The following is a 27,597-nucleotide window of genomic DNA, read 5'->3' on the forward strand; positions in this document are numbered from 1 at the left end:
CTAACATTCGCTCTTGCAAATATTCATCGAATGTTAGGAAACCATTTTCTCGAGTTTCATTCTTGGAACTTTCAGTCTCTTCGTCTGAAGATTGTTTGATAGATGCATCGGAAAAGGTCACTTTAACGAAATCGTTGTCTTTGTCATTCGGTCCATCTGGATATGTTACAACCTCGGTTGTTTTTATCACTTCGACGCCTGAATTTTGAATGGGATCAGGATGTTCGGCTGTGTTTGATATGAAGGTTTCTTGAACCTCCTCAATGACAGTCCATGAAGAATTACTACTTACATCTGAACCACTATCAGATTTCTTTATATTCATCTTATATTTAACTTGAATTTGGGCACGTCCTTAGGGGAAAATTTCAATGATTTATGTTTGACATGTGCAATTTCGTTTTTTTATCAAGGTGACAGATTGATTTGAGTACCTTGATTTTAAAACCTCAGGTTCATCATCGATTATAATTTCGGAAGATTCATTATCATTTTCAACTGATATCTTATGTATATGGTAATTACAAAGGATGAAATGAAAACCATTACGTGGTGAATAATAAAGTGTTTGTTATGAGACATTATTTTGGTACTTACAGAGAACGTTTATGTTTGAAATTCATTTAAAGTATCGTTTTTAGCCTTCACTTCAAATAACATTAGTCATTCTTTACCACAAACGGAACGATTGGAGAGCATGTCTGCATATATGAAACTCATAACGTTTTTGAAGGTTTTCGAGAGTTTTTCTATAATCACATAAAAATTCCTTGAGCAAATTCAATATTTTGGAAAGAATGATAAATGGATAATGAAGAAGCTGTTAATGCAGTCGACGTCGTATGATTTTTTTGAAATTTTAAGCGATTGTTCCCGGGAAAGATATCATTGCGTAATCGTTTTGAGCCGAAAATGGTCACAAACTATTTGGTTGGTCTCGTGGCCAAATCCAATCCCTGAGATCCCTATATGTAGGTAGCTCAGTAGAATAAGTATTCAATTATGAAAAAATTACAACCAAACAATTTATTGCTGCAATGGCTTCACATTTATGTCTAAATATTAATATCTCCTAGGTTTTTCCACTTGGCAAAGTCGCGCATAAGTAGGGGGGGGGCTAAAATGTGGACCTTAATGTGGTGTTTTCGCGGTGTTTCGATCATAGCTCTTAAAGGACTAAAAATTTCGAAAAAATGCTTGAAATTATTGTTGTATAGTATTGAATTTTGCGTCAAATGAGATCAGACGCATGAATTTCGGACTAACTGTTTTCGTTATACAGGTTGTCAAAGTTTTACCAACTTCTCAGAATAATGAAAAATATTCGTTTAAAAGCGTTTTTTACCCAATATTTCAAAACAATTACAATAGGGAATACTCCTTCTGACGAAAATGATGTATTTTTTATGAAAAACCTTGAAACGTTACATTTTGAAATAACCATCTCAACCGTTTCCCAAAAAAATTATTTTAAGCACTTAAAAATGAAAAATAAAAATGGGTATTTAAAATTTACAGCGTTTCATGTGGATTGCACAAGTTGGCAACACCGACTGAAATATGCCTTGATAATAAAGGACAACAAATACATTATCTTGATGAGATAGACAAAGATGGCTGTCTATGAAGTCTGCGACGAACGTCGTAAAATTTTATGGGATTTTTATGGCCGGTTCCAGTTGAAGCTCACCAGTAAGTAGGCACCTGTATATCAATAGCTGTTATTTTATAAAAAAGCTGATCGGACATTGTTCTTTTCATTGTCATGTAGACGCTGTTGCCAAATCGTAAACTCCGAACCAAGCGATTTAAATTTTAAAACCCCATATTTGAAGAATGATTTTGAATAGTTTCCGCGGTGCATTTCAAAAAATCATGAATGAAACTCATAATTATTCAATTTGAACTTGCATATGCAGTGATAACCCAAATTAAGGAGAATTCCCCATTCGAAGTTCTGTCGAACATAAATGGAAAATTCTCGGCAACTGCTCTCTGTGCTGCATCCACATTTTCCTTTCTCGTAAATGATTTATAACAGGCAATTTAATGTTTCACAGTATCAAAGCTCTTGAAAGGATCATGTTTTCCATCACTGCATTTATCTGCTCTCTTACTGCATTCAAGCAATGTTAAGAACCCTCTTGATTGCACATACAAAACACTTGTCTTACACTTAAAATCACAATATTAAAGTCGCAAAAGATTTTATATCGAAGAAATTTCCGAGACGTTAAATGAAGAAAGTCTGATATCAGCGGGTTTCTAACACAACTTGTAATGAATAGAATAGAATAGAGAATAATATAAGATAAAACTTACACCTTAAAGTGTAAGTGTGTGTTATAATTGTGATTTTTGGTTCAGATAATTAGTCAATTGATACGCTTCGAAAAGGTCATCTTTTCGAACACATCAGACATCCTAAAGTTTATGTCATTGACCTCAAAATCTTAAAAAAAAACTTAATTCAATACTTCAAATCATTTTCATGCCTATGATGAAAAAAGGATTGTGAGAAAAACTATCAATGACCAAATCAACACGAAGTCTATTCCTTCTGTCACAAATAGAGATAGGGTTGCCGTTTAAGATAAACTTAAATACTCTCTGTCCTTCGTAGAGGGTTGCGTAATTTGAAATAAAACTTGACCTTCTACGCTACAAAATAGTAAAAATCGAAGATGTGGTTTTGTGCGTTACTTTTTACTGACTCTGTAGAAATATCCGCGATATATCAAATCCTTTTTTCACCAGTCAATCCATACAAGATCTATAAGTGGATATATTTCGTTGGAACAACGTGATTGCGAGCGATTTTACGACCCCATCAGCGCATAAATGTTCCTGAGGTTGAGCAAGGATCAATGATCCCCCACGTCTGAAACAGATAGTGAGCAATAATGAATTAATTAAGTGCCGAAGTTCCATGAATAATGTTCTCGAATCTCATAGGGGCCATTATTGCCCAGGTGAAATTTGTATTTGTAAATTGAACAAGTTGATTCGCACTGCAGCTTTTCCCTGAGAGACTGGCGTATTTCTTTAGATAGAGAGCAATGCCATTAGAATTCACTGAATTCTTAATTGATGAACTGTACCTGGAATTTCTCAGGTATTTGGAGAAAATTTTCAATCTGTGATCAAGTACCTATCGAACAAGAAATGTGGTAGATGCACTCTAATTGCCTATTTTCACGTTAACTGAATATTCCCAATGCTTCGGAGGCACTGCAAAATGCGACAGGCGAAGATTAACACGGATTTTAAACAAGTGATGGGTCGATGTTTGCTATGGAGAAGACTGGAACTCGTACTCTGAACTTTCAGTTAGTTAGTTAGAGTGATTGTTTCACGAGTTTTTTCGAGAAATTCCATTTGTCTTGTACTGAACATCATCTTCCTTTTTCGAATTTGAGCATCTTGTACAGGCTACTTTTTCTTTCTTTTTCAGAAAACGCTTTGGTAAAAATTTTTCATCATTATAAGAAATCATCGGGATCTGTTCTCGTTTTCTATGCAAACAAATAACGAAATACTTACTTATTTGTTGTGTTGTATTATTCGAAAAAAAGAATTTTTTCGTATTTAAGATGCATAATTCATAACAATCACGAAATTTTCAGGAAATTTGGGGAAAATTGTGGTAGAAACCACTTTTCGAAACCAATGAAAGAAACCAAACTCGCTTGAATTTTTGTGGAGGCTAAAATACGGACGAGTAGGTACCTATTGAGAATTACTATAACGAGATAAAAGTACAATCAGCTAAGGAATTGCTTCAGACTTGCAAAAACCTTGTATATCTAATGTTTTCATATATGGTAACCTGTAAAGTTTTCACTCACCTTCTGATTGTTATCCCTTGGCGACAGTAAAGGTGGTGAGATACAATTGGCAGTCGCTGATGTTATACCGGGTATCCCTAGTTCGTAGATATTCAACATATGTGCGGCTTGTGCATGCACCATTAAGTCCCACGCATTTTGGAAAGAATCTTTGCATTGGACACAAAGGAGCGATGCTGATGAATGATCATCTGTTGGCGATTCTGGAAAGAAGTATGGATTAATTTGTCAAACTAAATAAATTTCAGAACTCATACATCCTTCTCTTCTAAATTTATCTGTCTTATGTTGTTTTGTTTAGTTTGTATATTTCTTCGGTTGTATTTATGTTTTTGAGATTAGTTTGAAGATGAAGTTTCTGCTGTGCTGATTATTCTTATAACTTCATTATGATTTTATGTTTTGTTATTCTGATATCTGAATTGAAATTTTTTTGAATACAGTACAATCGCGATAACGTGAACAGAATAAAACCAGGGTTGTTCACAAAATAGAGGTTGTTCATGTTAACGGAGGTCACTGAAATACAAACTCTACAACATATTGCTATACAGATTTATTATCTTATAAAACTATAATACATTCTTATCGAAGATTTACAATGGTTGAAAAAGTTGTGAGTTTGCACCTTTTTGGGCAGAAACAATGTTGTTCACGCTATTGTAGTTATATCTATTATTTATTTGTTGAACTGGTTAATGAATAAATCGACGGACATGATGAAAATTCAAAAATTCATATTAGCTTATTCACGTCGATCAACAAAACAAAGATTATGCATTGAAATTTCAACAATTGATCTATCACAGGGATAAATAGTTCTGTTCAAGAAACAAGAAATATATTTTTTCCGATCTTCAAATTAAAAAATTCAACATACAGTAAGAGCTAAATGTGAATTAGTGGAAAAAATAGTTCGAACTATTTGAGATCGTAGAATTCTCCGTCATGAAAGCTGTTTCGGTCTATAGATGGCGGTACTCATGAAACTTCTTGAACTGGGCCTGTGCTCTTTAAACCAACCCCAAGGGTCTTACTATTCATTCATTAGAAAAAACAACCTTTTTAGCTAGTGGACAAGTTTCAGTCAAAACCAAAGCCCATCCCTGCTTCTCTTCATAGTAAATGACCCTCATACTATATCGCATCTACGGAATTTCTTCCACCTTTCGGACGGTCAGACCACGTTACTTTGGAATCGAAGGTGCAACTCAGCATTCCTAAATCGAGTAAAGCGACCAAACGAGTTAAAATCATTAATTATGATGCTCTTAACACCAAACTTCAGGAGATTGTCTGGAGTGATATTTTCCAGTTGACTGACGGTGTTGAATCTATGTGGTCTGCCTTCACCAAAACACTACTACATGAAATTGAATCTTGTACTACTAATCGCCCCAAAGTTGTCATTTCCTCCAGTCCTTGGATTGATCGGAGCATGATCCATATGATAAAAACTAAAAAATCTACAGGGTGGGCTTTTTAAAACGAAACAGACGAGATAACGGGCGGAATAAATTTATTTAGAAAAAATGCTCGGACACGTCGATTTTTGTTTCGAGGGGGACCACTTTTGAACAAAAATTCACAACTATATCGCTTCAACCTTTAGTGTTAGAATACCAACCCCTAAATTTTGAATAGGAAAGATAGGGTGAGTGATTCCTCATTTGAAAGGCCTTTTTGGCTGAATTCAGCGTATTAATTTTTTTCTCATTTAATTCATTCGTTTTCGAGATATTCTATTTTGAATTCCGTACAGTACCAGTCATTCCGCTAATCATGCAATGTGAAATCATCAATTATTTGACTAATTCATTGTGTGGTTACAATGGTAACCGTTAATTGTCAACATTAGACAACGAAATAATTATTATTGGTTCTTACTTTCTTCAACAACTAAGGTGAAAATGGTTTATTCTTTGGCAAAAAGAATTGAAATTATTTCTTTATTTTTCATTGTTAATGAGAGAAATGAACATTATTTTGATGTCTGGTGTATGGCAGTTATGGAGTTTCATCAAATCTACAAAATAAATGAATAAATTCGCTTGATTCAGACAGCTTGCTCGACGACAATACCATAGTTGTTTCAAATTCAAATGTCAATATTTCAAGAATCAATGAATCAAATGAGGAAAAAACCAATATGCTGAACTCAGGATGAGAAGACCTTCTAAATGAGGTGAAATTTACCCCATCTTCTTCATTGAAAATTTAGGGGTTGTTGTTCTAACATTAAGGGTTGAAGCGATGTAGTTGTGAATTTGACCTTAAATGTTGTCCCCCTCGAAACAAAAATCTACGTGTCCGAGCATTTTTTCGAAATTTATTCCGCCCTCGTTATCTCGTCTGTTTCGTTTTAAAAAGCCTGTATGTGGCAACGTTAGTTACGCAGTCGAACTGATTACGATACTCATCGTAGGTACTCAAATCGGGTGACTGATCTAATGAGAGAGACCAAATAGAGATATGAGTCCAACCTTGCTTCATCAAGGGATCGTAAAAAGTTCTTTAAGTACATAAGATCTTTCCTGAATTCTAAAGTCACCTTTTCGTTGGTCAGAAATTCTGGAGAGAGGCCCTTATCCCACCCATTTTCAAAAAGGGGTACAAGCTAGATCCAAATAACTATAGGTCTATAAGTCTTGTTTCTATTTTCGCTAGGTTCTTCACTATACGGGCTCTTTTCAATTCGTGTCACGTCTGGACGTTTCAGATGAAAAAAACTCTAGTGATTTTGCCAATCTGAAATCTACCCTGGTCGCTATATAACATTTAAATTAACAGTACCCTTACATTCATTCCAGTTTAAATTATTACAGACGTAAGAGCACATAGCTCACAGCTACATTACTAAGCAGAGAAATAATAGAAATACCTCCAGTTTTCCCGGTCCAACTTTGTCATTACATCAAACACATTCGGGTCCCCTCCACTCCGACCGTCCGAAGTGACCACCTGTGCCTTCGCGTAAATTTTCTGCCTCCAGATCCTACTCCAAATCTCAACCCACCGGGGATTTTCAATTTGAAAGTTTAACCTCTACCTACAGCGCCGCTCCTCAGTTAATTACGCTCTTCATTACATTCTTACTGAACTTACTGGCCTTATAATTAACGACACCGCTAGTGCCTAATTCAAGAACTTGTGGGTGAATTACCTCTGTATTACTGGCTTCTGACAGGAAATTCAAGCTGTTTCCATCAAGCTGGAGGATTCCTCCGCAATTAAGATATATTCTGCGATATTTTCAAAAGCCACATCTGTGACTTTTCATGAAAAAAACACCACGAATGATACTCTATTGAAACCCGAGATGGCATCAAAGAATGTTCGTTTCTTGTTTCCACATACAGGGTGTCCCACGGTGGATGGGCCATTAGACGTTTACATAGAAAGGATCAAGGATTGACCAAAATATTTTCAAGGTTGCGACGTTGCCGCTTATACGAAAAGGTACTCCAAACTTCATAATTTCAAATGGGATACCCTATTTATTATAATTTTTTTCGCTCCTCTATCCCTATCTGAGTATTTTTGTATAGTACCTTCCTATCCATATTCCTGATACTTTCGGATATATTAACGGTTTTGCACAAAAAAATTGTCACACAATACAAAAACGGCAAAAACTTCATTTTTTCAAATGGGACCCCCTACTTTTCACCTGATATTTGTAGAGAAAATCAAAATACACATCTAGTCATGCATCATCTTCATATAGGAAAACTTCATGGTTTCTGAAATAAAGCCAAAGTTCTATGGAAGTGAGGGTTTTCAGCAAAGATTATAGAGTAAAAAGATGGGAAACGAGGTGACTAAAGCGATTTGAGAGCCATCTGTGTGTCAAGCGTGTTTTTAAGAAGCTAGGACTGGTTAAAATATCAATTTGAGTGCCATTGTCAGAAATATATGAAATTTTGTAAGATTTCAGACGTCCAGTTTGATCAAAGGGGTTTTGAATGTTTTGTTTGATTTTCGTACCGCTTTTTGTTCATCTAGCTCGTTCTAGTTGCTGATTATTGAATTTTTTGTCTTATTTCTCGGTGAAAACAACAAAATATTGTTCGAAGATTATTGAATCATGGAAATACCAATTGAATGGTGAAGAACGGTGGATCAAATAATAAAATGTATCTTACGAGATTAAGTTTTTCACTCAACTAAGAAAAATGGAAGCGTAAGTATTAAAAGTCGTAATATGTGAATCGGTCATTCATTGATTCTAATTTTCAGTGCTTCGAAGTGGATAAAATTCTCAGGGCTTGAAGACAATTACTTCAGCGAACACTACTAACTACACCATGTGCAGTGAACATTTTACTGCAGGTCAATTGAGAACTGTTCATCGACGTAAATTGTTGTATGCAGAAAGCGTCCCTTGCATGAACGGCCTATATTAAGGGGAAATGATGATCTTTATAGGTCCATTCAATGATTCCCAATTGCTAATCTTTCAATATATTCAGAAATGCAGAGGTTTTATTGATTTCCATTTGGGAACCGGAGTGACTGTCAAATTGTTGTTTAGAAAGTCAAAGTTTTATGCAACCTACTGTGAGTGTTTTTTGTTCATTCATTAATCAATTTGTATATTGTGTCATGAAGAGACCATATCATAAGGAAATCATAAAAAAAGCACCAAGAAACTATACTGACATACAGGTCTTGTATATGTCTGTAAGGTTTTTTTTAAGTGTGGTTCTGAAAATTTTATAAATAATACCTACATATTATGTAAGTAACTGGAATATGTATGCTATGATGGTATATTGAATATTGGTTCATATTAATTTCTGATATATGTATATTTCACAAATTCAACTAAGTTCATTAATTCAGAACAACCTATTGTACAGAAATAACACCTTCAACGTATAGCAGATCACCATATACTTTAGTGTCCTAGTCAAAGCTTCATTTATTGCCCACAATTTCAATTTTTGTAAATTTTTTATGAATTGCAATTAAACATATAGCACATCCAACAGCGTTTTTCGTTGATATCATTGATTCCAAACAATGTTTAGATGAAAACTAACATCCTGATCACAAAACAAAACCATACTTTTGTTTTGTCGCTCAGGATGTTTGTTTTCTGATAGAAACAAAGTCGATATTGAAATTTAATGCAAGGAATAGCATTCGAATTTCGCGCCCCTCAATTAAAAAACAGAAAACTGTTATTAAAAAGTTTTTCTGTATTGACAGTGCGTTTTTAGCGCCATCTCATTGTCACGCGTGTTTTCACTGGCCAAAATGTAGTCGGTTTTTAGTACTAGCGATATGAGGGCGTTTCCTATCTTTCTACTCTATAATCTTTGGGTTTTCAGCGTGCGACTACTGTTGCTACTATAGAAATACTGCCAGGTTAAGAGAGGTCTACACCGTTTTAGTAGTCAGTTCAAGAAGAGAAAATGAATATCTTACGACAGAAACTACTAATTTATATGGGGTTTTCATTATGATTCAAATCAATCAATTCGTCACCTCGAAAAGTGAGGAATTTTTTTAATCGTCAAACGGAAAAAAAATTTAAAAATTTTTCATTGAAGAACAAATATAGTCCGTTCAAGAATGATTCACATCTAAGTAGGTCTTGAAAGTCCAGGCGCAGCTTAATATCTGGTCAACGAAGGTACTTTCAATCACAGAACTGGAATATATTAATATAACCTAGAAAAGTATATGAAAATAAGAAATATTCATATTTGCAGCATATTAATCAGCATTCAAAATTTACACAATTATGTTTTCAATTTATACGATTAAATTAAGAGCATAAACAGCTGTACAAAATTCAAATAACCGTCGGTAAGTGCATAGATTCACATATAATAGGTCTATGATCAATGTTTATTCACAATACCAACATGAATTCCTCTATTCAATAATCGTCCAAAAATCCTTTTTTTTTATAGTCACGTCATGTATTGTATTCTGTGGCTTTTAACATGAATTCCGCAACACAAAATCTCAACTTATGGGCTATTAGCAACTTAAATTCGATTTTACATAGCCACCCAAAATGTCAATCATTCTTGAATGGACTATATTCATTCATATTATTGACTTTCCGAGGTAGAATTATCTCTTCTATGAATTTCCACACGAAAAAATTCCACGAAAAGTCTCGCCATTGTCTACAATTCGTATCCTGGTGAAATTGAAACGAGACGTTCGTTAAGTGATGCCATCTTTTCGATGAAAGTGAAAACCATTGTAATAGTCGTAACTTCGACTTATCGTTCAAATTCTTCGGCAACACCCCACATTCTGGTAGTCTTTCCCTCTATACGCCTTATACGGATGGCGGGAAAGTCCCGTGATATGAAATCCTCTTTATTTCGGGAGATTCTTAAATCGTTGAATAAAATTAGCAAGGCAATCTGAAAATCCCTCACCTTTATAGAAATCTGGATTAAGAAGTACTAGAGAAAAAAATTCACATAGGGGTAGAGAAGCGAAAGACAACTGACGAAGTTTGTAGTAATGATAAGAACTAGTAAGTACCTTGTAGGTAGATTCATCTTTATAGGCTGATTCGCCTTTCGTTCGTAACCTTATGGGAAATATATCTCATAGGATTTTGAAGACTGCTTATTATAGATGATATATTATAGAGTCTCACTTAAGGTACTGCGTATTAATACAACGAAACTACTTAGGTAGGTAGTTTTTGGTTTTCAGAGGAAAGCTGTGAAGATTGTGGCTGGTTTGGGTTTTCTCGATGACTGTTTGAGTGCATATAAAAAATATGAAATTCTTACTTTTCCCTCAACCTTTATACATGAGTGTATGATATTTGCGTTTACAAATTATAATAGTTAAAACAATGGTGATAATGATATGATAATGATGAATACGATAACAGATTCAAAAATAAGACAAGACCGTTTTTATTTTAGATGTGGGAAATCAAAGGAATGTTCAAAATTTCATATACCAGAAATTTCAACAGAATCCCAACCATTTGGAAATCACATTAATATCATTATGTTAATGGAACCATGCATCTTGGACTGTGCAGCAGTTCATATCAGTCAACCAAAATTTACTATGTAGGTACGTGATAATTGATATTTCTAAATGATTTCATGATCTGATTTTTATTCATGATTTGTGCAATAAAATTTGGAATATTGTAATAAGCATGAATAAATAATTATCTTATATTATTATGAACGGTGGCTATGTTCCCCTTCAAACGTCCAGAATAATTTTCATTTTCACAGTAAAAAATTATGGTAGAGGGACGAAATATTGTAGAGTGAAGTTTTTTTGGTAATTATTTCATACAACTAGCGATTTGATCTCCTCCAAATGAACAAAATATCCCTTGTTGCGTTTTGTATTACTATTGAAATTGATCATTGATATATAATATTCATTTACGTAACGAGTTGAATACAGATATCATTTAATGAGTGCTCTAACGATATAGTATCCTACGAGTTACAAAATTTTATCTGCAACTGCTTGTTTTTATCCTCTCGAGAAATATTCTGAAATAATCAATTAATTTGTACTCTCAATTAAATATTTAACATGAAGCCATAGATAAAACGTTTAGATTAGATTAGATCTGATTATTAAGTTTCAAAATGAGCTATCCCCATTATAGGGGATAATATGTCTATTTTCATAGCACTATACATTTTTCTGTTAGAATTTTCGTACTTCCATATTGAAAAATAATACAGTTCTTCTGATATTCTTTCTGAGCATATAATACACTCTATATTCTTTTTTCATCTCGATGACCCAAAAAGTATTATTATTATTACAAAAGAAAAAAGAGTTTAGGCAGTGTCTGAGAAAAAGAACCTTTACTTCATATAAACATTATTTGAATAATTCAGAAAATAGTTTTGTGTCCCCTTAAATCAATAGTACAATTATTCTTCGATATCAAGATTGGCGCCCCAAGTCGTATATGTGTGAGCCGCTTTAGGTGATAATAAAATGACGCACTGACGACGAATCTATTGCAGAGAATGACTCGCATACCTCTCCATAGATGGCTACCCCCTATCAAAACAGATTTTTTCGTGTAACTCAAAAACTACAAGGGTGCTGTCAAAGATTTATACGGCACTAATTTGCACTAATGAAGCACTAAATATTTGACATAATTTCAGAATTAGTGCTTCCAACTTTTCGCTAACTTCACGCTAGTTCGTAAAGCATCAGGCAATTACTGTAAAACCAAAAATGATATCGCATCCGTTTTAAAAGCACTAATATGCACTAACTAAGCACTAATTATTGCAACAAAAATTTTCACGAAATTTCAATATGTTGGTGCTGGGCGTGAAGTCAGCACCAAAGGAAATAATCTGTGATATTTTGAAAACCGTTCATTTTTTTCCATTGGTTCCAAAAGCACTAATAGGCACTAATTAATCACTAAATATTAGTATAATAATTTCATGGTAATTTGAAAATGTTGGTGCTGAGCGTGAAGTCAGCACCAAGAACTTGAATTATCAATTTCTCAAAAACTACAATGGTGCTGTCAAAGATTCATACGGCACTAATAGGCACTAATTAAGCACTAAATATTTAACACAGTTTCAGAATTAGTGCTTTCAACTTTTCGCTAACTTCACGGACTTCCTTATCCATATTCCTGATTCTTTCGGATATAATAACGATTTTCAAAAACATGGATACAATGAAATCGCCATAGAAAAAACATTTTATATTGAAGGAAGCTGAATGAACGAAGCGTATAATGTCGTAAAGGATCTTGTGCCATCTACATCAAAAAAGAAATATGAAGAAGCTTTTGATCGATATGAAAAGTGGTGTACTGGTGTAGCGAGAAGAATATCAAACATATAACAAGCGAAAAGATTTTGTTGGTTTATTTCAAGGAATTGAGCGAAACACAAAAGCCCTCATCACTTTGGTATTATTATTCAATGTTGACAACAATAATATCGATAAAAAAGAATGCTGATATTAGGGAATATTTCAATTGAATTGCATTCTTAAAACGAAAATCGGAAGGGTGCAAGCCTAGAAAATCCAAGGTATTTACCAAGGAGTAAATAGCAAGATTTTATTGGAGGCTCCTGACGAGAGATTTCAATGCATTAATTGAACATTCTTGAGGGAAAAGAATTATGATGCAATAATTATTTCAGGTTATTTTGATTATTGGTCTAGCAGGGGCGTGTCGGCGGGCCGAAATCATAAACCTACTTGTAGAAAATGTAAAAGACGAAGGATTAGGTATATTTTCATATCATTATCCTAACTTGCAAGACGAAGACGAGAAGAGAGTTGAATAAGGGTTGAACCACGTGGAAATTATCCGAAAATATATCAAATTTATGGTTGTATTCTGCTTTTCATTCGTAAGTTACGAATCTGTAGCGTACGATCGATCTGTAAGTTTCAGATCACAGAACACTAATATCAGATTGACAGATTCGTAAATAATGCAATTCTGGAAATGTTTCAGTCACTATCTCATTGACAATATCACTTTTGAACTACTTATCGTAAATAGTTACGGATTCCTGTAAGCTACAGACCACTAAAAACCGTCCAGAATTGCAATTTTCCTGTAAGCTTATGAAAAGTTACAGATTGGCTTACAGATGAAAGCAGAATACCACCATTAAAATAATGTTGCCGAAGGGTATATTGAAACTTCTGAGGCAAACAAAAAACGTACCGCAATGGCAATTCTAGATCTTAGCAAGAATGTCTTTCTCGAACTAAAGATTTTTGCCTCTACTTCTAAGGACGTAAGTCCAAAATCAAAATATTTCTAAGGTACATACGGGTAATATGATACGGGCAAGTATAAAGGCCCACCCGACTTATATTTCTGTGAGATGACATATCTGTGAACTGAAAGATGAAATAATAGATATACTTCATTCACTTTTATTTTAGCAGTCGGTTGGCCATGGAAATTTGACACATTTCACTCTGTATAGTACGAAAATGTGGGGTTATGAAGCTTGTCAAAACATTTTTGGGTTTTAAATCAACGCTATGTTGCCCGTTCTACGTAAAAGTTTCTGTTATTACGTATTTTATCACAATGTCGAATCTCTTCGGAAAATATGTGACGAACACAATTGAAGTTTATACAAACTGATTGAAGGCATACCAAATCCAGTTATTTGCATGGAAAATACAAGAGATCAGTATATCATAATATGCACTAGCTTGAGGGGAGTTAATGTGCGTTATCTTCTTTGGCTTACATCATTTGTAGATTTCAAAAATAATAACTCGAAGATGAAATGCATATGATGCAGTGGTTGGGAATGGGTATCTCCCGAAGGAATTAACAGATAATTACAAGAATGTTAAATTCTTCAACAAAAATCATCTTGCATCAATGGAAGTAAAAGGAATTGAAGGAAGTTTCAAGTTAAGATGAACTTCACTTTTGAACGAAAATTTCACATGAATAAACAAGTAACAGGGCAACTTGCGCGTATTTGTGGCTATTCATCTTAATACATTGATGTAATAATAATAATTATAGGTATTTATTAGTACCTTAAGACATTTACATTGTATAGGACAAGTCGAATGAAAAATAGAAAAATCCATTTTAGGGAACTTATTCTCCGATGACATTTATCGAAAATCGAAAGTAAACTTTTCGCATTAATTCACTCAAACATAAAATTCTCAAATGCCACCACTGTTTTGGGTCTCCCAATAGAAGGAAATTCTTTGTCATCCTCTTCATTCACAATCTTTCTGATTGTGGAAATATCCAGCTGAAATATATGTCGTTTAGATTCAGATGAATCATTATATAAATTCTCTTACATTGAATATGTTCGCTACCGTCTGACGTATTGTGGATTTTAGAATACCAGGGTATGACTATATGAATGAGCGGACCTGAATTCTAAATAGCACTTCCTGAAACCCTGTCTCTTTTTTCAATCACTTTCGGCATTTTCGTGATAAAAATTGATATTAGTTGTGGCCAAAGATTATAGAGTAGAAAGATAGGAAACGCCCTCATATCGCTAGTACTAAAAACCGACTACATTTTGGCCAGTGAAAACACGCGTGACAATGAGATGGCGCTAAAAACGCACTGTTAATACAGGAAAACTTTTTTGATAACAGTTTTCTGTTTTTTGATTGAGGGGCGCGAAATTCGAATTCTATTTCTCGTATTGCATTCCAATATTGACTTTGTTTCTATCAGAAAACAAACATCCTGAGCGATAAAACAAAAGTATGGTTTTGCTTTGTGATCAGGATGTTAGTTTTCATCTAAATTGATATCAACGAAAAACGCTGTTGGATGTGCTATATGTTTATTTGCAATTCATACAAAATTTACAGAAATTGAAATAGTGGGCAATAAATGAAGCTTTTCCTAGGACACTAAAGTATATGGTGATTCGCTATATGTCGAAGATGTTATTTCTGTACAATAGGTTGTTCTGAATTAATGAACTTAGTTGAATTTGTAAAATATACATATATCAGAAATTAATATGGACCAATATTCAATAAACCATCATAGCATACATATTCCAGATACTTACATAAATATGTCGGTATTATTTAAAGAATTTTCAGAACCACACTTAAAAAAAAACTTGCAGACATCTGCAAGACCTGTATGTCAGTATAGTTTCTTGGTGCTTGTTTTATGATTTCCTTATGATATGTTCTCTTCATGACACAATATACAAATTGATTAATGAATGAACATAACACTAACAGCAGGTTTCATAAAACTTTGACTTTCTAAACAACAAGAATTTGACAGTCACTTGGTTGCCAAATGGAAATCAATAAAACCTCTGCATTTCTGAATATATTGAAAGAGTAGCAATTGAGAATCATTGAATGGACCTATAAAGATCATCATTTTCACTTGATAGGCCGTTCATGCAAGGGATGCTTTCTGCATACAACAATTTACGTCAATGAACAGTTCTCAATCACGATACAATGAAGAGTAATTTGTATCGTGGTTCTCAATTGACCTGCAGTGAAATGTTCATTGCACATGGTGTAGTTAGTAGTGTTTGCTGAAGTAATTGTCTTCAAGCCCTGAGAATTTTATCCACTTCGGAGCACTGAAAATAAGAATCAATGAATGACCGATTCACGTGTTACGACTTTTAATACTTACACTTCCATTTTCCTTAGTTCAGTGAAAAACTTAATCACGTAAAATACATTTTATTATTTGATCCACCGTTCTTCACCATTCAATAATTTTCGAACAATATTTCGATGTTTTCACCAAGAAATAAGACAAAAAACTCCAAAAATCAGCAACTAGAACGAGCCAGATAAACAAAAAGCGGAATGAGAATCAAAACATTCAAAACCTCTTTGATCAAAATTGACGTCTGGAATCTTAAAAAATGTCATATATTTCTGCAAATGGCACTCAAATTGATATTTTAACCAGTCCTAGCGTTTTAAAAACACGCGTGACACACAGATGTCGCTCAAATCGCTTTAGTCGCCTCGTTTCCCATCTTTCTACTCTATAATCTTTGAGTTGTGGCAACGGCGTTATGACATTAACGACATTTCATGAGTGCCAACCTTACTTCGTTCTAGTTACAAAAACTTGAGAAAATTATTTCATGGCCAACCGACTGCTAAAATAAATTTGAATGCAGTATATATTGTCCTGAAACTGTATATATTGCACAACGCACTTTGCTGTTTCGCGCCTACTTAATGTTTTATTTTTGCTCCGAATTTCCTTTTTATATTAGTGAAAAATCAATATCGAATATTACAGCTCCAAATAAGGCTACAGGTGAGTACATAGTCTCTATTGATTATATAGTTATTAGGCATCCTAGGCATGGTACAATTTCTGTTGAATTTTAAATTTGCGACGAGAAACTAACCTCAATCTGTAAATGTACATGGGCGGAAATTTGGCTCACAATATCTTATGCTGGGCCATATTTCAGCCTAAATAATTCATGAAATGATTATTTTCAATTGTTCGAGCAGATAATTGGCAAGCCTTGTAGAGGATTACGATAGGAAACTGGACGGAAGAAATGATGGACGAGGCTTTAAAACGCCTTCGACGAGGTAAAAGTCAAAGATACGTCGAGCAACTCTGCGGTATTCCTAGGACTACATTAAGAAATCACCTGAAAACCGGAAGTTGGGCAGGAATGCCCTGCTCTTTCTCTAACAAGAAGAAGACCTCGAAGTACGAATTGTAAAATCTGTGCAGAAGGTGTGTATACGAATTTTGTGTAAATAATGACATACCACACAAATTCAACATTTCCAAAAAAAATGGCTGGATTTACATGGTAGAAAAGTTTCTAAAGGAGGCATCCGAATATTTCCAAAAGAAGAGCACAATCGATGAATCCAGCTAGAGTTCAAAAACTCAACCCAGCCATTGTAGGGGATCATTTTGAAAAATTAAACCAACATCTCAATGAACTGGGACTGAAAAATTCGCCAGAAAAGATTTATAATCTTGATGAGAAAGGCTGTAGGTTGACTTTGCATCATTCACAAGCAGCTGTAGCTCTAAAAGGTGAACGAAGAGTTCATTATGATCAGTAATGTGCACGCAGAGAAAGCAACAATAGTTGCTTACGTCAATGCACTAGGCCCTAGAGCAAGCTGTACCACCCATGGTAATATTCAAAGGGATGAGGAAATAATAATAAATAATTCCAATAATCGTAACCTGGATAATTTTCGATTTGCAATTCTGAAATTCTTCGATAGGATTGTTATTTCTGTGGTTCTCATTACAGCACTAGTGTGTTAATGAAGGTTGTCATAAAATTTTCATGAGTGTTAAATCACTCATTATCTGACAGATAAATACTAGGTTAACTTCATAAAGAATGCTGAAAATGCAAAAGGATTACTAAAAATGCAAAAATAGACGATTCCTTTCGACATAATATATGTCTACATTCGTTTGTAGTTGGACTGTTGGACTTTTTTGAAAACCTTGGTTTCTGCGACAAAATCGGATTATGATTTTTTCCATAAAAAGGGGATCTGAGACTTGGAGAAATTTCCTATTGGATAAACTGATAGTGTAGCGAAAAGTTTATTCAAAAAGAACGGAACTCACATTTCCACGACCAGATGACATCAACACAACTAATGAAAAAATTTTTTCGTCACTTTGATGAATCAATATTTTAGATATTCAAAAAATCTCTGCAACAACTCCCTGCATCAACTTAGGATCCAACGACATTTGTCTCTAGAAAATAGCCTATATCTGTTTTTGCATTTCCAAAATGACTTATGAATTTGTGACACTTATTTATTAAGTATGCTGAATGTTAATTGTTATCAAGATAAAAACGTGTTCAACATGTTTGTGGAAGCTATCAAGGTAGAAGGTAGAAGTGTGAATCCATCTTGATATCTCATTTAAGAGGATTTGAAGACAGAGCCAATTTATACCGATCCCAACACCGACCAACAACCAGCATAAATGTTGCAGGAGAGTCGACAAAAAGGCAATTTCTTGTTTTCGTATAAATACTCTCATTTCAGTGCACTACGTACGGTGGAAATTCCTCTATTAACCAATTAATTCTGGTAGTTTTCCTGGCACAAGGACTAAAGAAATAACGAAATAAAAGGATAAGTACCCTATAGGGAGCCTGCATCCTGTGTAACTGTGAATATTCTTTCACAATGATGTACTTGTTAATCCTGGGCCACATGTACGTAACAACTTCAAATATTATTATTATTATTATTATCACATAATATTTTACTACCGTTGTGGTTCACAAAATTTTCGAAAAACATTACCTACTTGAAATTTTTTCAACTGAAAAATAATAGGGCAAGATGCAGTTAAAAATCCATCAATGAAGATTATTCTGCTTGTTCAAAACTAAATAGTTATTTGAATGAATTGAATCCTGAATTGTGCATGAAAAATAACGCCTAATCTATATTAATGAATAGAATCGGAGTGTTTGTTTGGTGTGTTCGTGATATTATTAGAACATCCAACTTGTTTTTTTTGGGTTATTTGGGTTATTTTATTCGCACAAACCTAATCAACTATCTTTGAAATTTTGGTCTGTCCAGGATAATCTCTGAATTGGCATAACCGATTTTCGCAGATTTGACTGTCGGAAAGAGAACTCATCGAGAAAGGCTCGGGCTATGAAAGACAATGACTACATTTTTATGTACAGGGTGTTTCCAAATTAGACGTGAACCTTGGAGGAGGTGTTAGTATCACTCATTTGCTGTCGTTTGAGCCATATTTATTGATAACTAAAAATCAACAGTTTCCGAGATATTTGAGTTCTTGTGTTTTTCAAAAAATTTCTCACCATTTTTCGTCAAATTTTTCTACGTTGACCAAGTTTGCTTATAATTTTGGATTATTTTCATCAGAAAAAGATATGATACGTATGAAAAAAGCAAAACTATCCTGTATTAGATGTTGAAAAAGAATTAGTATGATTTAAAGGTTGGTGTGTATATTAATAATTGCAGTCTATGATTATACTTGGGATCTTGATGCCTTTTGATTACTCATTCACTATTTTTCATATTGGACATTCCAAAAGTTGTTTATAAAAAAATCTGCTGAAACGAAACTAGTGACTGCATTCTAACGAAAACTTTTTAGGGAATGAATGATGAAGGAATTTGGCAAGTTTTTAAAATAATTTTTTCATACATGAATTGTGGAATTCGAAAGTTGCAGGCAAATGGATATTAGAAATTGATTATATATTTTATGATGAAAATAATCCAAAATTATAATCAGACTTGGTCAACGTAGAAAAAAATTGACGAAAAATGAAGTAAGGTGAGAAATTTTTTGAAAAACACAAGAACTCAAATATCTCGGAAACTGTTGATTTTTGGTTATCAATAAATATGGCTCAAACGTCAGCAAATGAGTGATACTAACACCTCCTCCAAGGTTCACGTCTAATTTGGAAACACTCTCTATAGTAACGAAAATTTCTACTGCGTAGTGGTAGGGCACAAACAGTTTAAAATGAAAATCGACTTGTTTAAGATGAAAATCAAATTGTCCAAAATTAAAATCGAATTGTTCAAGCATATTCCTGCAAAATAGTGAATACATTATTGTACTATCTTATATTAAATTATAGAGGATGGTTCGACGAAAACTTAACACCTCGATTTTCTGACATTAAAATGAAAATGTGGAAAATAGCTCGGTCACATCAATGTTTGATTCGAGGAGGAACAAATTTTCCGCTCTTTGTATACAGGTAACTGGAAACCCCTTACGGGGGTGAGCACAACCCCTTCATTTTGAGTAGGGATGAGGGGTGTTGCGATAACTAATTTCGAAGATCGTATCGAGTACAATCTGATCCTTAAACGCTTCAAAATATCCATCGATAATGGATATTCAGAATTATAGCAAGCTTTCATATGAGGTATCTCACAACCTATCTTCTCTATTCCAAATTAGAGGGTGGGGGCTGCCCCTTATAGATGCTATTCCACTAATGAATTATGCGTCAAAAAGTGCCCACCACCAAAAAAAAAACAACCTCTCTCGGCGTTTTCAACAAATGTGGCTAATTCGCCTGTACAGGGTGGGCAAAATTCGTTGTCTACTGAGAGGATCTCGAGAACTATAGGAGCTAGAAAAAAACGGATGACACATTTCCGAGCTCATTTTCGGAGAAACAAAGAATGGTGAAAACCACAGTCTGCAACGATACTTCGTTTTTGAGTTTGACAATTTCGTAAAGTTCTCGTAACTTTTTTGTCTTTGAAGTAGCTTACCTGAAACTTGCACCTTCTACAGGCACTTTTTCACGTAGAATCCACTGATGAGCTCAAAATATTTTTTCATTTCGAATCATTAGGTGAAGTTTCATTTTTTTAAATGCAAAATTTTACTGAATTTGTTATTTTTGAATTGGAAAAAAAAATCTTTTGTCAGTAGATTCTACGTATGAAAGTGCCTAAAAAGGTTTAAGTTTCAGATCTGTAACTTGTTATGAGAACTTTTCGGAATCGTCGAAATCTCAATTTTTGTTTATAAATCCAAATCTAAAAATAATAGGCCGATTCTGTTTTTAGATTTGGATTAGTCATGAAAAAAAGGTCGAGTATGTGTCATTCGTTTCCTTCTAGCTGCTACAGTTCTCGAGATCCCCTCAGTAGACAACGAATTTTGCCCAGCCTGTACATGGCTCTGTTTCGTTTTCAAATGGCCACCCTGTATTCTAACTCTCATTAAAACGACAACCTACCTAAATCCATCGAATCTTATTTCATTCAAAATCATTGAAAATGCCGCAATGTAGAATTTATACCTGAAAGAAATGAATATGAAATCTCGTCACAACGATTTCTCTGGAAAGGGTGATAATTCGCCAAAAAGATTACTATGACCGGTTAATATACCCTTTTTTGTAGGATATTTCCCAAGAGTTAGAGCAGGCGGAATTACAGAAAAAGAAAAATAATGAGTATTCTCATGAGAAAAGTTTGCGAAGTATGATGATTCGAGACTTTTTCAGCAGAGTTGGGTTTAGATACTCCGTTGAAATATACCAGATATATAAATTCTCATGTATTACGATTATTTATACGTAATTAAAATTATAGCGTTGAAATAAATCGGCGTAGAATAGTCAACTAGTCAAAACAGGTAACACTGAACTGAAGAACAAGTTACCTGAGTACCATTTTTTCCGATTTGGCCTAGATAAAAAGAAATAGCTTTATAAAATTTTCATGATGAGTTATGCCACCTCTAGAAATTTCGCATTGAAGTTTTTCAAGTATTAAATGTACCATTGTAACATTCGAAATAAGCTAATAGTGGAAATATTGATTATTCATTTTTCCATTTCTACTTCATTTCGATTTTAATGATAACGAATTAAGCCTGCAACCACCCATATTAGTTCTGTATTCATCCCCAATTTGTAATAATTTATTATCGTTGTTTATTTCATTTCGTACAAAAATTACCAGATTCAAACAAAACCCAATCAAACTTTCATTTTATTTAATCACTGAACGTTGAAACTTCTCAGGTTAACTACTGAGGTTTTATTTTGGCGTGAACGTTTTTCAAAAATATTTAGTGGATATCGAAAGTAGATTCTGGCATATTTCGGACCGCAAATCGCTGTCAATCGATCGTCATCATATCGTGATGTCAAGCTTCCAACACTCTTCATTTTAGCGAAGATTTAAATATCGACGTCACGCAGAATATATTTCGAAATAATTTTTGATAGGAGTTCAACGCCAAAATACAGCTTAACATAGAAAACTGTAATGACAACAAATTTCCCTTCCGAATAACAAGTTACAATCTACAATCTTACAACATAGATACATGGAATGGAAAATAAACAATCAAAAGACTGGAATGAGATAGTTGCTTAGTGTCGCAAATCACAATTGGGACAGTTGAGTCGGACATCATTGTCACATCAATTTTCAGTACGAATAGACCGTATGTAAATTTTTCAATATGACGCCTTAGTGTCGCGCTAGACAGAGAAACATCGAATGACAATGTGTGTACTACAAACAATTCATTCGTAGTACTGAATGTCCATTCCATGTACCTATATTCTAAGACTAAAATGACATATCTGTAAGTTGTTATTTTTTAGTTTAATTCTGTGGTCTTTAAACAGAGTTGCTTTCAGTTCAAGTACCCAATTTATCGAACTGCACAGATAATATAAAATTCGAGAGAATGTTTTTATTTTCCAAAATGGTCAAAATTTTCCTATTAATATTTGACCAGTCGCAGTTCAACCCTTTTAAGAGTTGACTTCTTTGAAGTTCTGATATTTTATGGTAATTTTGGGTGCGGAGGAGTTTCATCTCATTAATGAAAAACTATATGTCGTAAATAATTCCATTGGATGAAATCTTTTGTGATGTTATACTTATTAATTGAAAATGAAATTTTTTCAAGGATTTTTAACAGGCTGTGTATCTTTGTGGTGAAGACTAAAAGTGTTTCTTTTTACCTCAAGAATCTTCTGTAACAATTTACAGTGTGGTCCAACGAAAACTCAACTATGGATTTTTCGACTTCAAAATGAAAATGTGGAAAATCGCTCTGACCATATAATTTCTGATTCGAGGAGGAACAACTTATCCGCTATTTGCATCCCCGTAACTGCAACTTGATTTTGAAAAGGGATGAGGGATGTTGCTATAATTCATGTTGAAGATCTTATCAACTAATATCTGACCCTGAAGTTCAAAATTTCTATCGATAACAGAATAACAGTTAAAATAATAGAAGAGTACTTAATTTTGTGATTAGTTTATTATAAATGCTTCCATGAAGTGATATAAGTTTTGCTGAAAACGTTCAAGTACATTACTCAAGATTTCTGGTGTAATTTGACGTAATTCATTAATGATCCAAGTTCGCAAATCATCCTGCATAAACTAGCTTTACTAGCTGGTACTTCATGGGGTGCGGATGCAACAACTATTCTTTGGTTTTCTCGGCTGCTAAATATTGTTGCCCCGTTTGGGTTAATAATGCTCATGTGCGAAAAATTGATGCACAATTGACGCACAATCTTTTCATGAGAATTATAACTGGAACTATTAAATCTTCACCTATTCGATGGTTACCAGTTCTTTCAAATATTGTACCGCCTCATATTCGTAGACAGACTGCGGTTATGAATTCCTGGAATAAACTTCAATCCTTTCCCGACTCATTTTCAATTCTGTCCTCCATTCCAGAAAATATGATTCCAAGACTGAAGTCGCGTAAACCTTTATATGGACAAACTCTTTTCTTGATTCGAATATAAGGGACAAGGACCTTTGAAAGTCTGAATGGAATACGTGTATTATTTTCAACAAAGAATTATTTACTGTTCCCTCAAATAGAGTTCCTGGTTTTGATCTTGCCAGGAAAATATGGTGCATTCTGAATCGTATAAGAACAGGTCACGAACGTTGCAATAGTATGCTTTCCGATGGAATTTAGTCGAGAGCCCTAGTTGTGAATGCGTGGAACCAGAAGAAATCATAAATCATCTGGTTAATCATTGACCCATTTATAATTTCAGGATGGTTTTAGGGCTATACATGCAGTTTCCGAATCTTTTTGAATTGGGTTGTGAATTTTAGGTCGATCTGATTTATTGAATCAAATTTTATTATTTTACATTTTTCTGATTTTGATTTCTCTCTATTTCAGATTGAAGTTTTTGGTATCTTGGAGAAGACTTACTGGATTTTCTTTTTTTTTTAGAAGAAAGGATCCATTTTGGACGAGATTTCATTGCTTATTTCGTGAAAAATTTCCTTTCTTACAATTCACTACACTCACGGGGAAAAGGATTGTTTTACTGGGGTTTTTCTCTAATCTCTTGTATCATACACTAAATTGTATGGTACCCCGTTTACGCTAACCTCTGCTCAAATTGTATCTCATACACATGCTATGATAATTGTTTGCTGTTAAAAATTGTAATGCTCTGTATCAGAAGAATATATACATATATCCGCTGGGTAACGTAAATCTTGGATTTCCCCATAGAAAAAAGTCCAGTGGAGCCAGATCAGGTGATATGGGTGGCTACTCAATATGTCCCCTTGCACTTGCACTTGATAAGAACAGAAACAATATAGCTTTATGTCAAAGAGATCGTGTACTACTAATCTGGCGGTTTTCTCTCCGCATGTTTCTGAGATTCTGGATAGAACTGGCCAGGTGGACACTATACACTGATTTTAAGAAAGCGTTTGATAAGGTTGATCATAAACTTCTGATACATAAGTTGAGAACTCAGTTTGGCTTCTCTGATGATCTAGTTCATTTTTTTATGTCCTATCTGTCGTGTCATCAGCAGTTTGTTTACCTGGACGGACGCTGCTCTGTACTTTGTATTCCTACATCTGGTGTATCCCAGGGTTCGCTAATCTAGGTCCACTCCTGTTTATTATTTTTGTCAATTATCTGCTCCAGGGTGCTCCAGCGTGCCCTGAACTCATTGTTTATTTGGTGTGGCAGAAATCTACTTCCATTGAGCATTTCTAAGTGGAATGTCGTCACGTACACCAGGAGAAAGAACTATCTCTTGTATAGTTATAGTCTTGATGGCAGCATTTTGAGCACAAAAACGGAAATAAGCGATCTTGGTATTGTCTTCGATCAAAGATATACATTTGTTCCTCATATTGGTCATTTACTTAGTACGACGTCAAGAATGTATGGATTCATCGTGCGTAATAGCAAATATTTTTCTGACCCAGGAGCCATGATTTTGCTGTTCAATGCATTTGTGAGGAGCAAACTGGAGTTTGGATGCATTGTTTGGAACCCTATATACGAGTGCCATAGACATCACATGGAGGCTGTTCAGAGAAGGTTTTTCAAGTACTTGATATTTAAGGAGGAGGGTGTTTATCCGATGCGAGGTTTCGATCATGCTGTTTTGTTAAATAAATTCGGTGCAGTTAAGCTTGATGTCACGAGGGGCGTTGTTTGTTTGAGGTTCCTTCATGGACTCTTGAATGGCACTGTTGACTGTCCAGATCTACAGTCACCTGTGTGTATGATTTGTTCTAAATTCAATCAGGTCTCGTATCTCTGTGACATTCACTTTGATGGAGTTTCCATGATATGTAAAACTTTCATTAATTTTTGTGATAATAGATATGAGTGTTAGTTTGAAAGTTTTTTTTGTTAGCAATTTGTTTACTTTTTTAGTTTCACTGTTCATTGCTCTCATCTCTTAGTAATTTAATTCTGGTCTATAAGTTACCTATTCGCATTTTAGTGTTAGTTTATAGTTTTTGTAGATTTCCTGTTACTGGGCTCTGCCTGTTGGAAATAAATCCTCATTATTATTATTATTCTTCCAATCCAGGCGAGAGAAAAATTATCATCTAAGAAATGACGCAACTATTTAACAAAATAAGGTGGTGCTGCATTTGGTTGGAAAATGATCGTTTGATGGTCTTCTGTATTCTCCAATACTTGAACGAGGGCTGGATAAATAGCGTTCTTCAATAGATCTAAATTAATTCAGGCAGTGAGATTACCGGGTATGAAAAAAGGGCCGATTAGGTAATTTCCATAAATACCCCCTCAAACCTTCAATTTTAGGGTAAATTGAGTATGCACCTATTGAAAAAATTTCGGATTTTCATCTGACAGTTATAACGGCTTACAATGCTTTTAAGGTAAAAAGAAAACTCGTATGAAAAACAGATATCGAACATGTATTTTGGATTACCGTTTATCATTTCACTGAACACTTCACAGAACTGGAATCGGTAATCGGGATCATCCTCATTCAGTTCCAATCGTTGGATTCATTGCTACATGATCTAGGACAGCCACGTTCCTCGTTTAGTCTCTATCATGTTAAATTTGGCACCCAGTTGCACAACGTAGGTAAGCAGCGGATATATTTTTTCCAAAACAATCAACAACATACCTACTATAATACATACCTTTGAAATGTGTCGGATACGAATAATATTCTCGAGATAAATTCCACATTGCCTCTTTCACTATTATCGCTGTTATTTCATTATCGATGGATATTTTGAAGCGAAATTTTACATTTTAGGACCATCTAGAATTCGATACGATTTTCAAAATTAGTTATTGCAATACCCCTCCCCCTATTCAGAAGCAAGTGGTTGTGCTCACCCTCTTTAGGGGGTTGAAGTAACGAGGATGAAAAAAGCGGAAAAGTTGTTACTCCTTGAATCAGAAACTGACCGGTCCGAGCGATTTTCCACATTTTTATTTTGAAGTCGGAAAATCTAGTTGTTGAGTTTTCGATTTCCTGAAATTTCGAGTAGGTACGGGTCTGATACTTCCCACGACCCCAGTCAACAGATGACTTCAGTTCAGTACTCCGAATCCTACAGTATTCAACACTTGGATTGTACTGACTGCGTTCTTTATTATCGTGAATAAGTTGATATACTCACTTGATTTAATAACATCACATTTACAGGTGAAGCGTAGTTTACAATATGTTTTCTTGTGCTCTAGAAGGTCATGTAGGTCCGTGAACATTTCTCTGCAATTTCCACAAATAAGTATATCTGGATTACCTGCAAAAAAAACAAAACTTAATCAGAGCGGTTCCAGATATCTGAGGCTCAATTTTCGACTCTGTAGGAATTGTATCCTATAAATAAATAATAAATAAATAAATAATAACTTTATTTCAAGGAATCTTCGTACAAAGATCAAATGAAATCGACGTCACAAAAATACATTTACAAACGCTTTGCAGCTACAAAGTATTCGCTCAGTGAATATGGCTCAATATCAATAAGACAGTTTTTCAGTCTTTTTTTGAAAACATTTATGTTATTTAAAATTCTTATATTATTTGGAAGTGCATTGAATAATTTTATGCACATGTACGAAGGACGTTTTTCCGTTATGGATAATCTGTGAATGGGATAGTGTAGGTTTTCTGATCTTGTGTTATAATCATGCTGAGTAGTATATACCTCAAACTTTTCTCTGTGCTTGAAAAAAAATATCAAACAATCAAATATATATAAGGCATACAGAGTTAAAATTCTATTGTTCTTGAAAACTCCTCTACAAGACTCTCTAAAGGATAAATGACACATAATTCTTACAATTTTTTTTTGAACTTTGAAAATTACATCTACCGCTGAACTACTTCCCCAGAAAATTATACCATACCTCATAATTGACTCAGCGTTCGCGAAATAGACTATCCTCAATTCTTTCTCACTTATATACTTC

General features: G+C 34.2%; 1 protein-coding gene across 1 annotated transcript in view; it reads right to left on the reverse strand.

Annotated features, from left to right (window-relative positions):
- Positions 1–3,815: 3,815 nt before the first annotated feature.
- The window catches only part of LOC123306806, a 634,033-nt gene continuing 610,251 nt past the window's right edge, over positions 3,816–27,597 (reverse strand). Inside the window, exons 9-10 of the mRNA XM_044888961.1 lie at positions 26,799–26,924; positions 3,816–4,051 (exon numbers count right to left, since the gene is read on the reverse strand). Of these exons, the coding sequence (XP_044744896.1) occupies positions 3,816–4,051; positions 26,799–26,924 (362 nt within the window). The remainder of the gene's footprint in view (positions 4,052–26,798; positions 26,925–27,597) is intronic.

Source organism: Coccinella septempunctata, chromosome 1 (assembly GCF_907165205.1).
Source record: "Coccinella septempunctata chromosome 1, icCocSept1.1, whole genome shotgun sequence".
In the NCBI taxonomy this organism is placed as follows: domain Eukaryota; kingdom Metazoa; phylum Arthropoda; class Insecta; order Coleoptera; family Coccinellidae; genus Coccinella; species Coccinella septempunctata.